This window comes from Scyliorhinus canicula, chromosome 11, assembly GCF_902713615.1.
Source record: "Scyliorhinus canicula chromosome 11, sScyCan1.1, whole genome shotgun sequence".
Classification (NCBI taxonomy): Eukaryota; Metazoa; Chordata; class Chondrichthyes; order Carcharhiniformes; family Scyliorhinidae; genus Scyliorhinus; species Scyliorhinus canicula.
The window spans coordinates 89,097,689-89,121,322 of NC_052156.1; the positions used below are offsets into that span (position 1 = coordinate 89,097,689).

General features: G+C 49.3%; 1 protein-coding gene across 1 annotated transcript in view; it reads left to right on the plus strand.

The window, feature by feature from the left end:
* Positions 1-21,556, plus strand: part of rrp9 (ribosomal RNA processing 9, U3 small nucleolar RNA binding protein) — a gene marked incomplete at its 5' end in the record, with an annotated part of 58,254 nt that extends 36,698 nt beyond the window's left edge. The window contains 5 exons of the mRNA XM_038812193.1: positions 4,230-4,292; positions 4,416-4,561; positions 5,142-5,221; positions 17,781-17,854; positions 21,358-21,556. Of these exons, the coding sequence (XP_038668121.1) occupies positions 4,230-4,292; positions 4,416-4,561; positions 5,142-5,221; positions 17,781-17,854; positions 21,358-21,457 (463 nt within the window). The remainder of the gene's footprint in view (positions 1-4,229; positions 4,293-4,415; positions 4,562-5,141; positions 5,222-17,780; positions 17,855-21,357) is intronic.
* Between the last annotated feature and the right edge of the window lie 2,078 nt (positions 21,557-23,634).

A 23,634-nucleotide genomic window follows, 5' to 3' on the forward strand; every position in this document is an offset into this window, starting at 1 on the left:
GCAAGTTCTGCTCTCAAGTCCTCGTAGACCCGGATCTCAGCTTCTTCCCATATGAACTGTTTTGTGTCTCTCGCCCATCTCATGATGCGTTCCTTGTCCAGGAATCGGTGCAGCCTCACCACCAACGCCCTCGGGGGCTCACGACCCTGGGGCTTACGCATAAATGCCCTGTGAGCCCGGTCCACCTCCAACGGCCTGTCGAACGCCTCTCTCCCATCATTTACTTGAACATCAAAGAACAAAGAAAATTACAGCACAGGAACAGGCCCTTCGGCCCTCCCAACCTGCGCCGATCCAGATCCTTTATCTAAACCTGTCGCCTATTTTCCAAGAACCTACTTCCCTCTGTTCCCCGCCCGTTCATATATCTGGCTAGATGCATCTTAAATGATGCTATCGTGCCCGCCTTTGCCATCTCTTGCTGGCAAAGCGTTCCAGGCACCCGCCACCCTCTGTGTATAAAAAAAAAATACTTCCCACATCTCCCTTAAACTTTCTCCCCCTCACCTTGAAATCGTGACCCCTTGTAATTGACACCCCTACTCTTGGAAAAAGTTTGTTGCTATCCACCCTGTCCATACCTTTCATAATTTTATAGTCCTCAATCAGGTCCCCCCTCAACCTCCATCTTTCCAACGAAAACAATCCTAATCTACTCAACCTTTCTTCATAGCTAGCACCCTCCATACCAGGCAACATCCTGGTGAACCTCCTCTGCACCCTCTCTAAAGCATCCACATCCTTCTGGCAATGTGGCGACCAGAACTGCACGCAGTATTCCAAATGTGGCCTTTCCAAATGTGGCCTAACCAAAGTCCTATACAACTGTAACATGACCTGCCGACTCTTGTACTCAACCCCGTCCGATGAAGGCAAGCATGCTTTATGCCTTCTTGACCACTCTTATCGACCTGCATTGCCACCTTCAGGGTACAATGGACCTGAACTCCCCGATCTCCTCGCAACATACGCACCGGCACCCGATCCTCTCTGGCAGACCGACGATCCGAACGTTCTGCCTGTGGCAGCGATTCTCCAGGTCTTCCACCTTTTCCAGCAGCCGCTTTTGCCGATCTTGTAAAATACCAATTTGCAGTGCCACCCCAGTGGACTGCTTCTCTTGCTCCATCGCCTGCTCCTGCAGCTTTTGGATCGACTGTCCCTGGGTCTTCACTGTCACACCATCCGGTCAACAGCCTCCTTACTCGAGGCAACCACCTTGGTCAGGTCCTCCGCACACTCCTTGCGGTGCCTGGCGAACTTCTCATCCAGGTATGCAACCAACTGGTCTGTCGACCATTGGGCTGACTGGACCGGATCTCGATTCTCTGCCATTGCAGTCACCAAGCTCAGCTCCTCACTTCCAACCAACTTTTGATTCCTTCTTTTGCGATTATTTTTCGAGCGTAATTCCATAGGATAGGGGTCGCCTTTTCCTCCTCTTGTTTTTATCCACTTACGTTAGAAAACATTTCCCTAAAAATCCAGCTTAAAGGCTGTCAAAAAACCACCAAGAGCAGGGCTGCTAAATGTGCGACTGTTCACCGGAAGTCATGTAAATAGATCATTGATGGTGACAGGAAAGGTGGAGATAGCACATAGTATCCTGGGCTTTATTAACAGGGGCATAAGGTAAAAGAGCAAGGAAGTTATTCTGAATTTATAGAAGGCACTAGTTAGACCTCGGGTGGAATACTGTGTACAGTTCTGAGAACCTCACTATAGGAATGATGTGAACACATTGGAGTGAGTGCATTAGAGGTTCACAAGAATGATTCCAGGGATGAGAAACTTCAATTATGAGTATAGATTGGAGAGATTTGAACTGTTCTCCTTGGAGAGAAGGTGGCTGAGAGGAGATTTGACAGAGATGTTCACAATCATGCGGGGGGACAGAATACAAAGAGAGAAACATGCCACTCGTGAAAGGGTCATAGAATTTACGGTGCTGATTCCGTCCATTGAGTCTATACCAGCCCTTGGAAAGAGCACCCTATTCCCGTAACCCAGTAACCCCACTTAACCTTTTTTTGGACACTGAGGGCAATATATCATAGTCAGTGCACCTAACCTGCACATCTTTGGACTGTGGGAGGAATCAGCACTGTAAATCCAGTACCTGGAGGAAACCCACGCAAACACGGGGAGAACATGCAGACTCCGCACAGACAGTGACCCAAGCCGGGAATCGAACCTGGGACCCTGGAGCTGTGAAGCAACTGTGTTACCCACTATGCTACTCTGCTGCCCCGGTCAAGAATGAGAGGGCATAGATTTAAAGTGATTTGCAAAAGAAGCAAATGTGATGTGCGAAAAAGCATCCACAGAAGAATTTTTCGTGTCTGGAATGCACTGCCTGGAAATGTGGTGGAGACAGATTCAGTTGAGGCATTCAGAAGGGTAGTAGATGATTGTTGTGCAGGGATACAAGGAAAAGGCAGGGGGAATAGCACAAAGTCATGCTCTGCTGAATAGCTGATACAGTCACGGGGGGCCGAATGCCCTCCTTGTGCACCATAACAATTCTGTGATTCTGAATGAATTAGTGCTTGTGCCATCTCCTGGGAGAGTGAAATGTTTCTGTAGATGCATTTGGAATTGATTCTGTTTAAGTGTAGGTCATGTTCTCTGGAATGTTCTGAACAAAAGGAAATTGCTGCTCATTGTCCACATTCTCCAGTTACTTAAGAATTACCTCCTCTCCAGTGAACACACTGCCCATCCAATGTACCTCTCCAGTGAACACACTGCCCAGCACATGTACCTCGCCAGTGAACACACTGCCCATCCCATGTACCTCTCCAGTGAACACACTGCCCAGCACATGTACCTCGCCAGTGAACACACTGCCCATCCCATGTACCTCTCCAGTGAACACACTGCCCAGCACATGTACCTCGCCAGTGAACACACTGCCCATCCCATGTACCTCTCCAGTGAACACACTGCCCATCCCATGTACCGCTCCAGTGAACACACTGCCCAGCACATGTACCTCTCCAGTGAACACACTTCCCAGCACATATACTCTTCAGTGAACGCACTGCCCAGCACATGTACCTCTCCAGTGAACGCACTGCCCAGCACATATACCTCTCCAGTGAACACACTGCCCAGCACATGTACCTCTCTAGTCAACACACTGCCCAGCACATGTACCTCTCCAGTGAACGCACTGCCCAGCACATGTACCTCTCTAGTGAATGCACTGCGCAGCTCATGCACCTCTCCAGTAAACGCACTACCCAGCTCATGCACCCCTCTAGTGAATGCACTGCCCAGCTCATGCACCCCTCCAGTGAATGCACTGCCCAGCTCATGCACCCCTCCAGTGAATGCACTGCCCAGCTCATGCACCCCTCCAGCTAATGCACTGCCCAGCTCATGCACCCCTCCAGCTAATGCACTGCCCAGCTCATGCACCCCTCCAGTGAAAGCACTGCCCAGCTCATGCACCCCTCGAGCGAATGCACTGCCCAGCTCATGCACCCCTCGAGCGAATGCTCTGCCCAGCTCATGCACCCCTCGAGCGAATGCACTGCCCAGCTCATGCACCCCTCCAGCGAACGCACTGCCCAGCTCATGCACCCCTCCAGTGAAAGCACTGCCCAGTCCACACACCACTCTTCGGGGACACCCAGTCCAGGCACCGCTCCAGTACACTAAACAAAGGAGAGCACTGTAATTTTAAACACATGTCACTTTTGTGGAGAGTCAGTCAATTCAGGTTGTGCGACTGCAGATGTGTTTGTTATTGCAGCAAGATTAAAGTTTTATTCTGGTATGAGCTTTCTAACAGTAATTCTCTTCAGTTATGTGCAAACCCCCATGACAAATTACATTTGAAGCAATTTGCACAGTATAAATCTTCATGTTGTTAAAATGTTTTTTGCCAGCAGGGGGGTAGTTTTTCCACTTCTTTTATCCTTCAGAACCTGACAGTATAAAAAGAGACAAGCTCTATACCTCCATTAAAGTCAAAGCCCTAAATTTATTTTTGTTTCAGTCGTATCAGTCCGAAGAGTGGTAATCGTAAGCAGCATGAAACAACAGCCCTCCAATAACCTCTCCACCTGGTAGCTGACTCGAGGGCACAGCTTTGCAGCTGAATGCTGCTCTCCCAATGCCTAACATTGATATGAAAGCCCCTAAAAACTGACTTCTCCCGATGATAATTTCCTATGCTGAGTGTCAGCATTGCTAATTGTACAACTCTGTTTGTTCCCCAGGAGTTCCATTGACTGCATACAACTGATAAACGAGGAATACATGATTTCTGGAGCTGATGATGGGTGTGTTTATTGCCTCAAGTGTTTACTTTCTGTCCTTTTAATTTTTTTTTTTGCAACAAATATTTGAAGCAAATGTTTTGCTTGTATAGAGGGCCATTAAATGTTGACTTTGCTGTGTTCCAGCTCTTTGGCCCTTTGGACAGTTACTAAGAAGAAGCCTCTGGTGATGGTCAGGACAGCTCATGGTATCCATGGAGACCCAGGGATACAACAGCCAAATTGGATTACCTCTGTGACAGCATTGCTGAACAGTGACTTGGTTGCCTCAGGTGCTTCAAGCTATGACTTACTGTTTAATGTTCCTTGTGTCTTCTATTTCATCTGCTACAAGTGACTTAAACCGCATTGTGCAGATAATTCAGTGACCAGTTGCTTCATTCAGAATATATAAAATTCCCCATTCCATCATCTCATTCCACATTGCTTCATTCAGAATGTATAAAATTCTCCATCCCACCATCTCGTTCCATTTTCGTCACCGCATTCTCCCAGTGAAGTAGTGCTACAAAGCTGCGTCTGTGACAGGCCTCCGGGAATTTGAGTAAGTTAAAGGCTCTATATCAATGCAAATTGTTGCTGACATCAGATTTCTGCATCACCACCAATGTAGTGATCAAAAGAATGGAGAATTTTCCTGATCTTAGACTTCACTTGTCCTGAGCCTGGATTTAGTCCCTCAGACCAGGGCCAGTGAGTGTATTAAAACATTGATAGCTGGGATACAAGCCAGGCAATTCAGCACCTGAAAGATACTGGCATGGTCAGCTTTTGAGTCCATCTCGATCTCTCTTGATCTCTCTCTCTCTCTGCCTGTTAATGCTCTAATCTAGTTTAATTTAATGATTTCAGGTTCACATGATTCCAAAATCAGACTCTGGAAGTGTGGAGAAGGTTTTAAGAGATTGGAGCCACTATTCGACATTCCCATGGTAAGGCAGAGACTGCACTGGGTCTTGTGCGTCTGGTCTGACTAACTGGATGAATTGTAGTGACGTTTCTAGCTAAAACCCAGGGATCCATAAGCTGATAACATTCCTTTGCCTCGATAACCTGTGCACCTCTCCTGGAGCAAGAAGCGATATAGGGTCAGAATCCATAGAATCTGTGTGGGTAGAATCGCAAAGGAAAAAGACCCCGATGGGAGTTGTGTATAGACCCTCTAGGAGTAGTCAGGATATGGGGCAGAAAATAAATCAGGAGATAGAAAAGGCATGTAAAAAAGGCAATATTGCAATAATCATGGGGGCCTTCAATATGCAGGTGGACTGGGAAAATCAGGTTGGTAGCAGATCCCGAGAAAAGGAATTTGTGAAATGTCTACGAGATGGTTTTTTGGAGCAGTTTGTGGTAGAGCCCACTAGGGAACAGGCAATTCTGGATTTGGTGATGTTTAATAAGGCAGACTTGATTAGGGAACTTAAGGTGGAGAAACCCTTAGAGGGCAATGACCACAATATTATAGACATCGCCCTGCAGTTTGAGAGGGAGAAGCTGGAATCGGATGCAACAGTTTTACAATTGAATAAAGGTAACTACAAAGACATGAGGGAGGAGCTGGCCAGAGTTGATTGGATGGGGAGCCTCGCAGGGAAGATGGTGGAACAGCAATGGCAGTGATTTTGGGAGATTATTTGGGAGGAGCAACAGAAATTCATCTCTGAGAAGGAAACATGCTAAGAGGGAGACAAAGAACATTACAGCACAGGAACAGGCCCTTCGGTCCTCCCAGCCTGCGCCGATCCAGATCCTTTATCTAAAACCTGTCTCCTATTTTCCAAGGTCTACTTCCCTCTGTTCCCGCCCGTTCATATACCTGTCTAGATGCCTTTTAAATGATGCTATCGTGCCCGCCTCTACCACCTCCGCTGGTAAAGCGTTCCAGGCACCCACCACCCTCTGCGTAAAAAACTTTCCACGCACATCTCCCTGAAACTTCCCCCTCTCACCTTGAAATCGTGACCCCTTGTAACTGACACCCCCACTCTTGGGAAAACTTTGTTGCTATCCACCCTGTCCATACCTCTCATAATTTTGTAGACCTCAATCGGGTCCCCCCCTAAACCTCCGTCTTTCCAACGAAAACTATCCTAATCTACTCAACCTTTCTTCATAGCTAGCACCCTCCATACCAGGCAACATCCTGGTGAACCTCCTCTGCATCCTCTCCAAAGCATCTACATCCTTCTGGTAATGTGGCAACCAGAACTACACGCAGTATTCCAAATGTGGCCTAACCAAAGTCCTATACAACTGTAACATGACGTGCCAACTCTTGTACTCAATACCCCGTCCGATGAAGGCAAGCATGCTGTATGCCTTCTTGACCACTCTATCAACCTGCATTGCCACCTTCAGGGTACAATGGACCTGAACTCCCAGATCTCTGTACATAAATTTTCCCCAGGACCCTTCCATTGACCTCTTGAATTTTCCTCTTGAATTTGATCTTCCAAAATGCATCACCGTGCATTTGCCTGGATTGAACTCCATCTGCCATTTCTCTGCCCAACTCTGCAATCTATCTATATTTTGTTGTATTCGCTGACAGTCCTCCTCGCTATCTGCAATTCCACCCATCTTAATATCATCTGCAAACTTGCTAATCAGACCACCTATACCTTCCTCCAGGTCATTTATGTAGATCACAAACAACAGTGGTCCGAGCACGGATCCCTGTGGAACACCACTAGCCACCTTTCTCCATTTTGTGACACTCCCTTCCACCACTACTCTCTGGGCGGAATTCTCCGCAGGGGGCCGAATTCGTGAAGGCCGTTGTGAACTCGGCCGAGGTTCACGACGGCCTCGGAGCACGCGCCCCGCACCTAATTCACCCCCACCAGGGGGGGCTAGGAGCGGGCCTCCGTCTTTCTCGGCAGCAACCTCGTCACGCCGAGAATGTGAAGTCTTCCTCGCATGCACAGGTTGCTGGTTCCAACCCGCGCATGCGTGGATGACTTCATTGTGCAGACGGCACGAACCCGCGCATGCGCTGTGGCCGTCTTTCTCCTCAGCCGCCCAGCAAGACGTGGCGGCTTGATCTTGCCGGGCGGCGGAGGGGAAAGAGTGCGGGAAAAATGTCGGTAGGCCCTCCCACAGTTCTCCCTCGCCACGTGGAGAGCGGAGAATTCCGCCCTCTGTCTCCTGTTACCCAGCTAGTTCTTTATCCATCTAGCTAGTACACCCTGAACCCCATACAACTTCACTTTTTCCATCAACCTGCCATGGGAAACAAAAACGCCTTACTAAAGTCCATGTATATGACATCTACAGCCCTTCCCATATCAAGTAACTTTGTCACTTCCTCAAAAAATTCTATTAGGTTTGTAAGACATGACCTTCCCTGCACAAAACCATGCTGCCCATCACTGATAAGTCTATTTTCTTCCAGATGTGAATAGATCCTATCCCTCAGTATCTTCTCCAACAGTTTGCCTACCACTGATGTCAAGCTCACAGGTCTATAATTCCCTGGATTTTCCCTGCTACCCTTCTTAAACAAAGGGACAACATTAGCAATTCTCCAGTCCTCCGGGACCTCACCCATGCTCAAGGATGCTGCAAAGATATCTGTTAAGGCCCCAGCTATTTCGTCCCTCGCTTCCCTCAGTAACCTGGGATAGATCCCATCTGGTCCTGGGGACTTGTCCACCTTAATGCCTTTTAGAATACCCAAAACCTCCCCCTTCCTTATGCCGACATGACCTAGAGTATTTAAACATCCATCCCTAGCCTCAACATCCGTCTTGTCCCTCTCCTTTGTGAATACCGATGCAAAATACTCATTAAGAATCTCACCCATTTCCACTGAGTCCACGCATAAATTCCCTCTTTTGTCTTTGAGTGGGCCAATCCTTTCTCTAGTTACCCTCTTGCTCCTTACATTCAAATAAAAGGCTTTGGCATTTTCCTTAACCCTGTTAGCCAAAGATATTTCATGACCCCTTTTAGCCCTCTTTATTGCGCGTTTGAGATTTGTCCTACTTTCCCGATATTCCTCCAAAGCTTCATCAGTTTTGAGTTGCCTCGACCTTATGAATGCTTCCTTTTTCATCTTAGCTAGTCTCACAATTTCACCCGTCATCCATGGTTCCCAAGGAAGAAGATGAAATGAGTGTAAGCTAGCTAGTAATATAAAATAATTGCATATATAATAAGTTAAGAGGGAGGCAAGATTGGACATTGGACCACTGGAAAATAAGGCTGGAGAAGTAGTGATAGGAACAAAGAAATGGCCAAGGAACTGAATAGGTACGTTTCATCAGTCTTCACAGTAGAAGACACCAGTGGCATACCAGAACTTCGAGAGTCAGGGGGCGGAAGGTACTGGGGAAACTGAAAGATCTGAACATGGGTAAATCACCCGGATTGAATAAGCAAACATAGAACACACAGTGCAGAAGGAGGCCATTTGGCCCATCGAGTCTGCACTGACTGGGCAGCACGGCATCATAGTGGTTAGCACAATTGCTTCACAGCTCCAGGGTCCCAGGTTTGATTCCCAGCTTGGGTCACTGTCTGTCGGAGTCTGCACGTTCTCCCTGTGTGCGTGGGTTTCCTCCCACAGTCCAAAGATGTGCAGGTTAGGTGGATTGGCCATGCTAAATTGCCCTTTAGTGTCCAAAATTCAAAATTGCCCTTAGTGTTGTGTGGGGTGACTGGGTTATGGGGATTGGGTGGAGGTTTGGGTTGGGTAGGATACCCTTTCCGAGAGCAGGTGCAGACTTGATGGGCCGAATGGCCTCCTTCTGCACTGTAAATTCTATGACCCACTTAAGCCCTCACTTCCACACTATCCCCGTAACCCAATAACCCCATCTAACCTTTTTGGTCACTAAGGGCAATTTCTCATGGCCAATCCACCTAGCATGCACGTCTTTGGCCTGTGGGAGGAAACCGGATCACCCGGAGGAAACCCACGCAGACACGGGGAGAACGTGCAGACTCCGCACGGACAGTGACCCAGCAGGGAATCGAACCTGGGACCCTGGCGCTGTGAAGCCACAGTGCTAATCAGTTGTGCTGCCGAATGGATGGACTACACCCCAGGACTCTGAAGGACATAGCTGAGGAGATTTGGAGGCATTGGTGGTGATCTTTCAGGAATAATTGGAGTCGGGAGTGGCCCAGAGGACGAGTAAATGGCTTATGTAACACCCCTGTAAAAGAAGGGAGGGAGGCAGAAGTCGAGAAATTATAGGCCATTTAGCCTGACTTTGGTTGTTGGTAAGATTTTAGAGTATTATTAAGGATGAGATTGCAGCATAGTTGGAAGTGCATGGCAAAATAGGACTGAGTCAGCACGGTTTCGACAAGTGGAGGTCAGGCCTGTCAAGTCTGTTCAATTCTTTGAGGGGGTAATAAGGAAGTTAGACAAACGAGAGACAGTGGTTGTGATCAACTTGGATTTCCAGAAGGTCTTTGACAAGGTGCTGTATAGGAGGCTGCTAAATAAGATAAGAGCCCATGGTGTTACGGGCAAGGTACTGGCATGGATAGAGCACTGGCAGAAGGCAGAGAGTAGGGATAAAGGGGTGTTTCAGAATGGCAGCCAGTGACTAGTGATGTTCCGTGGGGGTCAATGTTGGGATCACAACTATTCACAATATACATTAACGATCTGGAAGAAGGAACTGGGGACATTGTTGTTAAGTTTGCAGATGATACAGAGGTATGTAAAGGGACAGGGGAGTGTTGAGAAAGCAGGCAAGCTGCAAAAGGACTTGGGAAGGCTAGGAGAGTGTGCAAAGAAGTGGCTGATGGAATACAATGTGGAAAGTTGTGAGGGTATGCACTTTGGAAGGAGAAATGGAAGCATAGACTAAATGGGGAAATGCTTAGGAAATCAAGCACAAAGGGACTTGGGAGTCCTCGTTCACAATTCTCTTAAGGTTAACGTGCAGGTTCAGTCGGCAGTTAGAAAGACAAATGCAATGTTAACATTAATTTCGAGAGGTCTAGAGTACAAGAGCAGGGATGTACTGCTGAGGCTGTATAATGCTCTGTTCAGACCCCATTTGGAATATTATGAGCAGTTTTGGGCCCTGTAAGCAAGGAAGGATGTGCTGGCCTTGGAGAGGGTCCAGAGGAGGTTCACAAGAATGATGCCCGGAATGAAGGGCTTGTCATATGAGGAGCGGTTGAGAAATACTGAGAAAACTGGATAGTGTGGATGTGGAGAAGATGTTACCACCAGTAGGAGAGACTAGAACTTGAGGGCATAGCCTCAGACTGAAGGGATGATCCTTTAAAACTGTGATGAGGAGGAATTTCTTCAGCCAGAGGGTGGTGAATCTGTGGAACTCTTTGCCGTAGAAGGCTGTGGAGGCCAAATCGCTGAGTGGCTTGAGACCAAGATTGTTACTTGATTAATAAGGGGATCAGGGGTTACGGGGAGAGGGCAGGAGAATGGCAATGGGAAATACATCTGCCATGATCGAATGGCGGAGCAGACTCGATGGGCCGAATGCCTAATTCTGCTCCTACATCTTGGATTTTATGAAGTGCTTCCCTTTTTTTAACCCCTTTTTCTGAATGGAGGGATTGGTTGGTGGTTCTGGCCTGTATATACCCTGCCTGAAATCAACTAACTGTGCTGACCAGATATCGTTCTTGGACCCTTTCTGGTCAAAATGATCAAATACCTCCCCATCGATGCCATTGCAAGTGGTATCTCTGGTTGACGGGATGAGTGGTTGACATTTGAAGAATTTTAAAGAGTTGCACATTTTATGTAGGGTGTGGTACTGTGGACAGAAAGTCCTGGACTCCTTCCCCTTTAACCCTGCATTCTGACTTGTTTCTCTTGCACAGTTTCAGGCTGGATTTGGATCCAATTAGAAATGAGTGCTGATTACATTCACACTGTTCTCCAATGGAGCGCTGCTCAAACACAGGGCTGCAGTTAATGCTGGGAGAGCCCCTGCTGTCACTTGACATTAAAGTAAAAATGCCAGTACAGTTAATGAATTCAGTTAATTAATGCAGCAAGCACATTCCAGGTTTGTTACTGCATTATGGTTTCTGTGCTTTCAGCCGTGACTGGTAAGGCCTGTTTGCCCTTGTTACACATCAGCTGTGTTTCCCGGGTTACTGAGTTGCTGTCAGCTCTTGCAGTTAAATCTTCGTCGGAACCAGAAAATGCGGCTGTGTAAGGTCACTTCAACAGTTCTTCAAGATCCAAACCATACAATAGATTTCCCTGCTCATCACAATATGGCGCAGGCATCAGCCAACTATCTCTTCCTCGCCTCACCTCACCTCAGCAGAGTGTAGTCTCTGTTGAATAATTTAGTTGTTAATTATGATGGTATTTTAAGCATGGGGGAGTTGCAGAGGAGGGTGGAAAGTGGCCTCTGGAAAGAAGGGGAGAGCTAGCCTTTTGCACTGGTGACCAGGCTAATGCTGAAGGGAAGGTTACTTTCAAATATAATCTTTGGCAAAGTGGCCACCATCACTCGTGACATGGATGTGTTTGTTCCCTCGATTCCTGACCTTCCTCAGGCCACTTTTGCCATGATCCATGGGGTGAGGTGTTTGCTAATGCTGGCAAACAGCTACAAATGGCAGATCCACAAAACCCGGACTAGATAACATAATTTAATAGAAATGCACACAGGACTGAGCTTCAAGAGATTGTCAGATCCCCCCCCCCCCCCCCCCCCCCCCCCGGAGCCTGCTTTACCTCCATACAGTTGCAGCCTTACCTCCATTTCTACCCAAAACCCCAGATTCTTTGGCCACCTTGCAACCATGTCTCTGTATTGACCATCAGTTCAAACCCATTTCTTTTTGCTACCAGTTTGTCCGATTGTTATAACTGCTTCATCATTCAGTTAAGAGGCCTGCTTTTAAATTTCTGTTTTTTGCACTGACTTTATTCACTTATGTACTGTTCGCATTAAACGGTGTCCTTGTCCCCCTCCTTATTTACCCAGACTGCTGCACTGCACTAATAACACAATTTTCCTCTTTACATTTCACAATTTCCTTTAACCTGACCCGTCCCAACCCACGTTTCTTTAATTTGTAACCCAATCCATATCCCTCGATATACAATTTCCCAGGAAACTGATCCCAGCCCGTGAGCACTGATGCCTGTGTCCGATGAATCAAAACGGCTACTCCCCATGTTGCTGCAGATGTGATTGTCGGACAATGCACTGGTGTCCACAAACACGAAATCACACATGTTGCAGTTATAGCACCTCATCTGTCATCTGAATCTAAACTCATTACTTATTTTCATAATTAATTTTGTTGTAAATTGTCTAGTCAAGGTCTACTAATTAATTAGTTTAACTAGTTAACTGATCTAATAAAATAATAGTAGATTACAGATACTGAACTTGACACACCTCCCTATCTTTAAAAACAAAAATAAAATGGCAATACTCAACAATTCATCACCCATCCAGTGATGACACTCCTTGATATTGTTCCTTTGAATTTTGATTGACCGCCAGCTCCACCTCTCGGCTCGCTCCCCATGTCCCAGCTCCACCTCTCGGCTCGCTCCCCATGTCCCAGCTCACACCCCATGTCTCAGCTCCACCTCTCGGCTCGCTCCCCATGTCCCAGCTCGATCCCCATGTCCCAGCTCCACCTCTCGGCGTGCTCCCCATGTCCCAGCTCCACCTCTCAGCCTGCTCCCCATGTCTCAGCTCCACCTCTCAGCTCACTCCCCATGTCCCAGCTCCACCTCTCAGCTCGCTCGCTCCCCATGTCCCAGCTCCACCTCTCAGCTCGCTCCCCATGTCCCAGCTCGCTCCCCGTGTCCCAGCTCACACCCTATGTCCCAGCTCCACCTCTCAGCTCGCTCCCCATGTCCCAGCTCGCTCCCCGTGTCCCAGCTCACACCCTATGTCCCAGCTCCACCTCTCAGCTCGCTCCCCATGTCCCAGCTCCACCTCTCGGCTCGCTCCCCATGAAGTTTGTCTGGGTGGAGGCTGGGATTGCCAGGGCCAGGTTGACAGGCCCTGGTGAAGTGGGTGGAAGGCAAGCGTGGATTGGCCTAGTGAAATTCAAAGTTGAAGGAGAACCTGAAGAGATGGGCTCCTGATAGATCCGGGGGTCAGCGAAGGGGAAACACTGCTAGCCTTGCCTGCCACAAGCCTAAGAAGTAAAAGCTGCTGGGCTTCACACGTGGGCCTCTGTTTGATTAGAATTCAGGCCCAGGTCTCACATGGTACTGTTTTTGTTTTCCCTTCATAAGACAAGTTAAGTTACCATATTATGAATGTGAAAAGACTCATTTGAAGTAAATTCAGAAATAAAGTCTAGCAATGTGGTTCTCAATTATGTGAAGCAAAGTACATTGAAAATTAACTGTTTTCCACACGTATGTAAGTGCAATCCAAATTTTTTTTTTAAAAAGGGCAGCACGGTAGCATGGTGGTTAGCATAAATGCTTCACAGCTCCAGGGTCCCAGGTTCGATTCCCGGCTGGGTCACTGTCTGTGCGGAGTCTGCACGTCCTCCCCGTGTGTGCGTGGGTTTGCTCCGGTTTCCTCCCACAGTCCAAAGATGTGCGGGTTAGGTGCATTGGCCATGCTAAATTGCCCGTAGTGTCCTTAAAAGTAAGGTTGGGGGGGGGGTTGTTGGGTTACGGGTATAGGGTGGATACGTGAGTTTGAGTAGGGTGATCATTGCTCGGCACAACATCGAGGGCCGAAGGGCCTGTTCTGTGCTGTACTGTTCTGTGTTCTATGTCCCAGCTCCACCTCTCGGCTCACACCCCATGTCCCAGCTCCACCTCTCAGCTCGCTCCCCATGTCCCAGCTCCACCTCTCAGCTCGCTCCCCATATCCCAGCTCCACCTCTCAGCTCGCTCCCCATGTCCCAGCTCCACCTCTCAGCTCGCTCCCCATGTCCCAGCTCCACCTCTCAGCTCGCTCCTCATGTCCCAGCTCCACCTCTCAGATCGCTCCCCATGTCCCAGCTCCACCTCTCAGCTCGCTCCCCATGTCCCAGCTCCACCTCTCAGCTCGCTCCCCATGTCTCGGCTCGCTCCCCATGTCCCAGCTCCACCTCTCGGCTCACACCCCATGTCCCAGCTCACACCCTATGTCCCAGCTCCACCTCTCAGATCGCTCCCCATGTCCCAGCTACACCTCTCAGCTCGCTCCCCATGTCCCAGCTCCACCTCTCAGCTCGCTCCCCATGTCCCAGCTCCACCTCTCAGCTCACACCCCATGTCCCAGCTCCACCAGCTCGCTCCCCATGTCCCAGCTCCACCTCTCAGCTCGCTCCCCATGTCCCAGCTCCACCTCTCAGCACGCTCCCCATGTCCCAGCTCCACCTCTCAGCTCGCTCCCCATGTCCCAGCTCCACCTCTCAGCTCGCTCCCCATGTCCCAGCTCCACCTCTCAGCTCGCTCCCCATGTCCCAGCTCCACCTCTCGGCTCGCTCCCCATGTCCCAGCTCCACCTCTCGGCTCGCTCCCCATGTCCCAGCTCCACCTCTCGGCTCGCTCCCCATGTCCCAGCTCACACCCCATGTCCCAGCTCCACCTCTCGGCTCGCTCCCCATGTCTCAGCTCACATCCCATGTCCCAGCTCCACCTCTCAGCTCACATCCCATGTCCCAGCTCCACCTCTCAACTCGCTCCCCATGTCTCAGCTCCACCTCTCGGCTCGCTCCCATGTCCCAGCTCCACCTCTCAGCTCACATCCCATGTCCCAGCTCCACCTCTCAGCTCGCTCCCCATGTCCCAGCTCGATCCCCATGTCCCAGCTCCACCTCTCGGCTCGCTCCCCATGTCCCAGCTCGATCCCCATGTCCCAGCTCCACCTCTCAGCTCGCTCCCCATGTCTCAGCTCGCTCCCCATGTCCCAGCTCCACCTCTCAGCTCGCTCCCCATGTCCCAGCTCCACCTCTCAGCTCGCTCCCCATGTCCCAGCTCAAGCCCCATGTCCCAGCTCCACCTCTCAGCTCGCTCCCCATGTCCCAGCTCCAACTCTCAGCTCGCTCCCCATGTCCCAGCTCCACCTCTCGGCTCGCTCCCCATGTCCCAGCTCCACCTCTCAGCTCGCTCCCCATGTCCCAGCTCCACCTCTCAGCTCGCTCCCCATGTCCCAGCTCCACCTCTCGGCTCGCTCCCCATGTCCCAGCTCCACCTCTCAGCTCGCTCCCCATGTCTCAGCTCCACCTCTCAGCTCACATCCCCATGTCCCAGCTCCACCTCTCAGCTCACATCCCATGTCCCAGCTCCACCTCTCAGCTCGCTCCCCATGTCCCAGCTCCACCTCTCAGCTCACACCCCATGTCCCAGCTCCACCTCTCAGCTTACACCCCATGTCCCAGCTCCACCTCTCGGCTCGCTCCCCATGTCCCAGCTCCACCTCTCGGCTCGCTCCCCATGTCCCAGCTCCACCTCTCGGCTCGCTCCCCATGTCCCAGCTCCACCTCTCGGCTCGCTCCCCATGTCCCAGCTCGATCCCCATGTCCCAGCTCCACCTCTCGGCTCGCTCCCCATGTCCCAGCTCGATCCCCATGTCCCAGCTCCACCTCTCAGCTCGCTCCCCATGTCTCAGCTCGCTCCCCATGTCCCAGCTCCACCTCTCAGCTCGCTCCCCATGTCCCAGCTCCACCTCTCGGCTCGCTCCCCATGTCCCAGCTCAAGCCCCATGTCCCAGCTCCACCTCTCAGCTCGCTCCCCATGTCCCAGCTCCAACTCTCAGCTCGCTCCCCATGTCCCAGCTCCACCTCTCGGCTCGCTCCCCATGTCCCAGCTCCACCTCTCAGCTCGCTCCCCATGTCCCAGCTCCACCTCTCGGCTCGCTCCCCATGTCCCAGCTCAAGCCCCATGTCCCAGCTCCACCTCTCAGCTCGCTCCCCATGTCCCAGCTCCACCTCTCGGCTCGCTCCCCATGTCCCAGCTCGCTCCCCATGTCCCAGCTCCACCTCTCAGCTCGCTCCCCATGTCCCAGCTCCACCTCTCTGCTCGCTCCCCATGTCTCAGCTCACACCCCATGTCCCAGCTCCACCTCTCGGCTCGCTCCCCATGTCCCAGCTCCACCTCTCGGCTCGCTCCCCATGTCCCAGCTCCACCTCTCAGCTCACACCCCATGTCCCAGCTCCACCTCTCGGCTCGCTCCCCATGTCCCAGCTCCACCATTCAGCTCGCTCCCCATGTCCCAGCTCCACCTCTCGGCTCGCTCCCCATGTCCCAGCTCCACCTCTCGGCTCGCTCCCCATGTCCCAGCTCCACCTCTCGGCTCGCTCCCCATGTCCCAGCTCCACCTCTCGGCTCGCTCCCCATGTCCCAGCTCCACCTCTCGGCTCGCTCCCCATGTCCCAGCTCCACCTCTCAGCCTGCTCCCCATGTCCCAGCTCCACCTCTCTGCTCGCTCCCCATGTCCCAGCTCCACCTCTCAGCTCGCTCCCCATGTCCCAGCTCCACCTCTCAGCTCGCTCCCCATGTCTCAGCTCCACCTCTCAGCTCGCTCCTCCTACCCCAGCTCCCTCCCACTCTCTGCCCGCTCCCTGTGCTCCAGCTCCCACCCTCCCCACTCTGCCTGCTCCTCCTACCCCAGCTCCCTCCCACTTTCTGCCCGCTCCCCGTGCTACAGCTCTCACCCTCCCACTCTGCCCACTCCCGAGCCCCAGCTCCTTCCCGGCACTATCTCTCTTGCCCCCTCCCCTGCATGCTCCTCCCAGACCTGTGAGTCTGTTCCTGGAGACCTGCTGACATGTGCATTGTGTTGTGACATTTCGAATTCCATAAATGTCTGGGATCGTTCAGAATCTGTTTGCTGAAAGCAAACGATCCCTTTGAGAAAGGTGACTCTGGTGATTATGTATCTCCGTATCAAACTGAGTATTAAATATCAGCATGGTGCCGCTTCCTGTCAGTGATCTGTGCTGAGGGGACCTCGGCTGTTTGTTTTTCTTCTGTCTGCTCTGTTTCTCCATCCACATACACGTGATCCAGGGACACACAGCATCACCTTTACTGCTGCCCCAGTTGTGAGCAGTTCGATCACCAGAGAACAGTGGCAGCAAATTAAGAACATTGCCTGAGGAAAGCATGGCCCTGTTCAGGGGCAAAACCAGACCAGTGGTGAGCTGCTAATTTCCTTGGAGAAGAGAAGTGTGAGAGGAAATTTGATGAAGGCATTCAAAATCATGATGAGTCTAGACTGTGTAGATGGCGAGAATCTATCCCACTTATCAAAGGATTGAGAATGAGGGGGCACAGATTTAAGATAATTGACGAATGGCAATGGCAACATGAGGAAAAGCTTTTTCACGCAGCAAGTGGTTAGGCTCCGGAGTATGCTGCCGAGCAGTGTGGTAGAGGCATTCACCAGGGAAATGGATTGTTATCTGAAAATGTAGAATGTGCATGGTCACAGGCGAAGGTGGGGGAGTGACACTAGTTAATTGCTTCATTGACGAGCTAACACAGACATCACAGACCGAGTGGCCTCAGCAATAACTGACTGTAAAAGCTAACAGCCTCTTTTCTATCTTCCCCGTTCATAGGTTGGATTTGTGAACAGTTTGAAGTTTTCCAGTTCAGGAGATTTTTTGGTAGCTGGCGTGGGGCAGGAACACAGGTAATGATATGGGTCACAAGGTACGGCCCCCAGCTCGATTGCGCCCTCGTGCCCCCCCCCCCCCCCAGTGTGACCGCGTCATTGCAATGCACCCCTCCCCCGAGCACGACTGTGCCCCTGCTGCGGCCCCCATAGCGGACCCTGTCAGCGACTTTGGTTTTTCTCAGGGGATACTCTGGTGGAAAACCAATGGAACGTCAAAGAAATGGAGTGAATTGCTTAAAAATATCATTCTGTGTACATCAATTCAGGGTTAATCTGGCCTTGTAGAAATTCAGGCCTAGCAAGTTTGTTTTTTTAATAATCTTTATTGTCACAAGTAGGCTTACATTAACACTGCAATGAAGTTACTGTGAAAGGCCCCAGTCGCCACATTCCGGCGCCTGTTCGGGTACACAGAGAGAGAATTCAGAATGTCCAAATTACCGAACAGCACATCCGTGCCACCCACAGTTTCGGCTATTGTTCGCCCCATTTCCTCTATTTCCTGTTAATGGCCTTTTGAATGATGAAGTGCTCTGCTGGATGAGAATTGTTACAGCACGCAAATGAAATGAAATGAAAAATGAAATGAAAATCGCTTATTGTCACAAGTAGGCTTCAAATGAAGTTACTGTGAAAAGCCCCTAGTCGCCACATTCCGGCGCCTGTTCGGGTACACAGAGAGAGAATTCAGAATGTCCAAATTACCGAACAGCACATCCGTGCCGCCCACAGTTTCGGCTATTGTTCGCCCCATTTCCTCTATTTCCTGTTAATGGCCTTTTGAATGATGAAGTGCTCTGCTGGATGAGAATTGTTACAGCACGCAAATGAAATGAAATGAAAAATGAAATGAAAATCGCTTATTGTCACAAGTAGGCTTCAAATGAGGTTACTGTGAAAAGCCCCTAGTCGCCACATTCTGGCGCCTGTTTGAGGAGGCTGGTACGGGAATTGAACCCGCTCTGCTGGCCTGCCATGGTCTGCTTTAAAAGCCAGCTATTTAGCCCTGTGCTAAACCAGCCCCTTTCTGCTCATGTGGAATTGTCATTTAAAGCCGCGCACTGTAATTGTGAAACACTTATTTATTCATTGTTGGGATCCCCACTTGTTTGCTTGTGATTTTGTTTGTGACGTTTGACCTTTGGAAACATGCTTATCAATGAACATTGGGGCGGCACAATGGTTGGCACCGCTGCTCACAGCACCATGGAGACTAGATCAATTCCGGCCTCGGGTGACTGTGGAGTTTGCACTTTCTCCCCCTGTCTGCGTGGGTTTCCTCTGGGTGCTCCGGATTCCTTCCACAGTCCAAGCTGTGCAGGTTAGGTGGATTGGCCATGCTAAAATTGTCCCTTAGTGTTCAAAAGTTAGTTGGGGTTACGGGGATAGGGCAGGGATGGGACCAGGTGGAGTGCTCTTTCAGAGGATCGGTGCGGATTTGATCGGCCGAATAGCGTCCTTCTGCACTGTAAGGATTCCATGAATAGGTTGTCTGGAAATGTGTCAAATGTGTCAAAGTGTAAGATCAACTGGTAACTAGCATTGTGGCAGGTAATGAACACGATGGAAGGTTTGTGGAAAGGCCGTACATGAGAATGGGTGCACACGCAGATTGAGCAGGACCTGACTTAATACTGATCATTGACTAAAAGCCAGTGAAGCTGCAATCAGCAAAAACGATGTGACGTTTAGGTGACCGTGCAGTCCACATCAGCAAGTCTGATGTATAGTTGCTATTGATGACCCACTTTCTCACCCTCTCCAAGGTTTTTCCCTACCCGAGTATTATGACGTGTTGATGAGCGAGCCAACTACTGGATACATTTAATGTGCGTGCAGTGTTTCTAACCATCAACCTAAACTCTGCTGCAGCTGCTGTGTCGTTTTTCTACAGACTACAATTAAACTCTCACCAATATGATTAACGCTTGAGCAATGCCAGGGTCAACTTCTCTGGAAATCTGTGCTGCATTGATTCAAATAGCTGTACCTCCTTCACAATCAACTTACAGGACAGCACTCTGATCAGCAAGATCCCATGTCCAGGGATTTCTCTGAGCACAGACTTGTTCCTCAAGCCCATGTGTTTTGGATGTGGGAGAGGTGTGAAGGAGGAATTGGCCAGGGTTCCCACTGGACATGTATACGGCAGGTGGCTGGGCTGTGATGCTGCAATGTTGATTAGCCTTTCAGTGTCGGGCATGTGTATGAAACAACCATTTGGGCAAGCAAGTTAGAGAGCAGTTAGTAATAGTCATCCACATTGCTGTGGGTCTGGAGTCACCTGTAGGCCAGACCAGGTAAGGATGGCATATTTTTACAATTGTTTAATGGTCACCATTTCTGAGACTAGCTTTTCAAATTCCAGATTTCTGAATTGAATTTAAATTCCACGAGCTGCCAAGACGAGATTTGAACCCATGTTCCTCAGATCATTAGCCTGGATTACTTCTCCAGTAACATTGCCACGATGCCAACACCTCCCCTCAGTTGCTGTCCATATTGGGACTGGAAAAGGCCATTTGTCTCCAGCTTGCCCCATCCTATTTGATCCGTGCCTCCATTCCTTTGTTTCATATATCGTGGTAGCTTCACCGAGCAACTAAATGCCATCAAATAAGTGTTTGCAGAAGGAAAGGGGACTTTTATTTTAATAGAAAGGTTTTCGGGAAAGAGGAGCTTCAAGTTGTTTGTCAATTTGTGTAGCTTTGTAATGTTGTGCAGTAATACCGAGTGACAAGCTTCCAAGAATTTCATGCGCAATCTCCCAACATTAGCTGCTGAATTTACATTTTATTTTAAATCCCACAAGAGTAATTATTGATGCGAGGGTAGCAGATTGTGTTCAGGAGTTGCCAAGATTGTCTGGCCCCTCAGCAGGAGGATACTGCCACTGAGCTTTTATTACTGGATGTTGTTGGTTATGATCTTTGCTTTTGATCTTTTTGGAGTGTTTATTGCATACTGCCATTGTAATTATTTGTTTCTGACTTGAAAGTGATTACTTGTAAGCCACCATTACCAGATGTGTTGAGACCTGTGCCTTGGGGCCTTTTTGTGTGTTTCACTTGCAGTTATAAAGTGTTCTGATTTTAATGAATGCTACAAGTAAGGATTTCTATAAGACCTCTCCCAACTTCCATGCAATTAACTTATTCTGGACTGGTTGGCAGTGGTGGGGGGTGGTTTCTGGTAGCACTGATCAGCCAGTGTGACCCGCTGACAGATGATTGCGTCAGGTTGGCTTCTCAGGCTAACGTGTCTGCCAGCATTAGCAATGCAAGCTTGTGTGAAGAGTGAACCAGTTGATAAAGATAGCAGAGGAATAACCGTGTCTATGGAAACCACACCATTACAAGAGTACATGTGGAAATGGCATCAGTTTAAATTTAGCACTCTGATGAGATTGCCAATACCTGAGAATTTTTGCTTATTTGGCTGCATCTGAACTGCTCTTAAATTCTGTACAATTGAATAAAAGTTGTTTAATTGAATAAAATTTCTACTTTACTTTGCAGGTTAGGCCGCTGGTGGAGACTAAAAGAAGCTAAGAATGGAATCTATATTATCCCATTGAAGAAGACGGAGAACAAACAAGAATCTGGGGATAGCAAATAACTGTGGTGTGATTAACTAATGTTTAGACTGGATCGCCCATACTCCACCTTGGTGACTTTGAGAGTCTATATTTTGTAAATAAAATTGTGGTGAAAATCCCTCTGTTTGCTGTGATGTTCACACTGCTACACTCAGCTCTTTTCTAGAAAAACTTGTGGCACTCCCTCCTCCTGACACCATCTACCAATCCTTGTTCAGTCTCCAATTTTTGTCTGGACGTGACTATTTTCAGCAGCTTTCAATCACACATGGAATAGGGACTGGACTAGCAGCGCAGAAGACATCAGGAGCACTTTGGACCTCAGGCAAAAGATAACTATTCCTTCTTTGATATTAGATATTTTGATAGTAGATATTGATATTTGTTTTCTGGATTCTGCATCTTGAGAATAGCTTATTTAAACAAAGGCACTTTGAAATGGGGCAAACTGTTCAACACACAAGTTTGTGTTGAAAATCAAAGAGGAACAAGATTCAACCTTTGGTCAAGCACGGTGAACTCTGGTCTTTGGCGAGGTGCAGGCCAGCAGATTGAAACCAGGTGATTCTGCAGTCATTGGTCTTTATCTAGTGTGTAGAAAAGGCAGTGCTCTCTAATGTGTGATGCGTTCTGTGTGGTGCTCTGAATTCATCCGTACTTGCTTATCACTGCTAAATATATCCAATGTTAAACCTGTCCCATTGGAGAATCTACCATTGTTCACTTAACATTTTGGAGATCACAGTGTCAAAGGAGCGGTGATCTGTAACCATCTATATTCCATAGACCTGCCTTCTCAACCTTGCACCTCACTTGAGGTGTGGTGATCCTCAGGTTAAATCACCACTAGTAGCTCTCCCCCTCAAAGGGGAAAGCAGCCGATGGTCATCTGGGAACCCAGATCTTTCCTTCTTTGGAGGGCCAGATCAGGGAGATAGAGGGGTGGGGGAGACTGCTCGGAGGTCCCCAAGGATGGGATTTATCTTGGAAGTTCCATTGGGCAATTCCACTCCGTCTGGAAATCTCCAAAACAGAATTAAAGTTGGAGACTTTACGTAGCTACCCAGGAACGGTTCGAAGGATTAAAACCAGATCTAACTTCTAGGTAAGTATACTACTGGCCCCAGAGACAACCTACCCCCTCACCCACTAACCATACCCACTTACCTTCTCTCCTTGCTTGGCAAGGTGGATGACACTTTTTTTATACTTGCTGGGATATGGTAGCTAGTGCTATAAAGAGTGGGGGCACATGGCTTTGTTTACCCCGGATTCTCCTACACTACACTGAAGGACTCCAGGAGCATCTATGATTTTTTTTTTCTCAGCAAGCACGCATTGAGATTCTGGGTGAGAAATGTGTAACCCACGGGCAGCACGGTAGCATTGTGGTTAGCACAATTGCTTCACAGCTCCAGGGTCCCAGGTTCGATTCAGCCTTGGGTCACTGTGTGCGGAGTCTGCACATCCTCCCCGTGTCTGCGTGGGTTTCCTCCGGGTGCTCCGGTTTCCTCCCACAATCCAAAGATGCGCAGGTTAGGTGGATTGGCCATGATAAATTGCCCTTAGTGTCCAAAATTGTCCTTGGTGTTGGGTGGGATTACTGGGTTATGGGGATAGGGTGGAGGTGTTGACCTTGGGTAGGGTGCTCTTTCCAAGAGCCGGTGCAGACTCGATGGGCCAAATGGCCTCCTTCTGCACTGCAAATTCTATGATGAAACTGCAGGCGAAGCGAAGAAGATAAGATGCGGAGTGGCAATCCAATGTCACTACAGGAAGGATTCACCCATCATGCCATTTTTCACCCACCATTACTTTGCAATGGAGGTGTGCACGATGGAGACAATGATGCAATATCCCATTCGACTGTTCTGATCCACAGTAACATTACTGGGAGAAGGTTGCAAGAATTTGAGAAGTTTAATTTATCACTATTCCTTTCATGACTGGAATATCTCATTATTTGAGGAGCTGCAAATGGGCAAAAGGGCTGCGACCATCAGTGAACAGCCCTCGTTCTAATGGAGAGAAGCTGAGTATGTTTGAGCCTAGGACACCACACTGAAGTCCAGTCGAGTTGCATTGATGCCGTACAGGAGAAGCATCATCGTCATTGGTGAACCGTGGCTGGAGTTGCTCTGTGTGTCCTCCATACCTCTTTAAGGGAGGGTTTGGAATCTGGTGGTTTTTAAGCTCT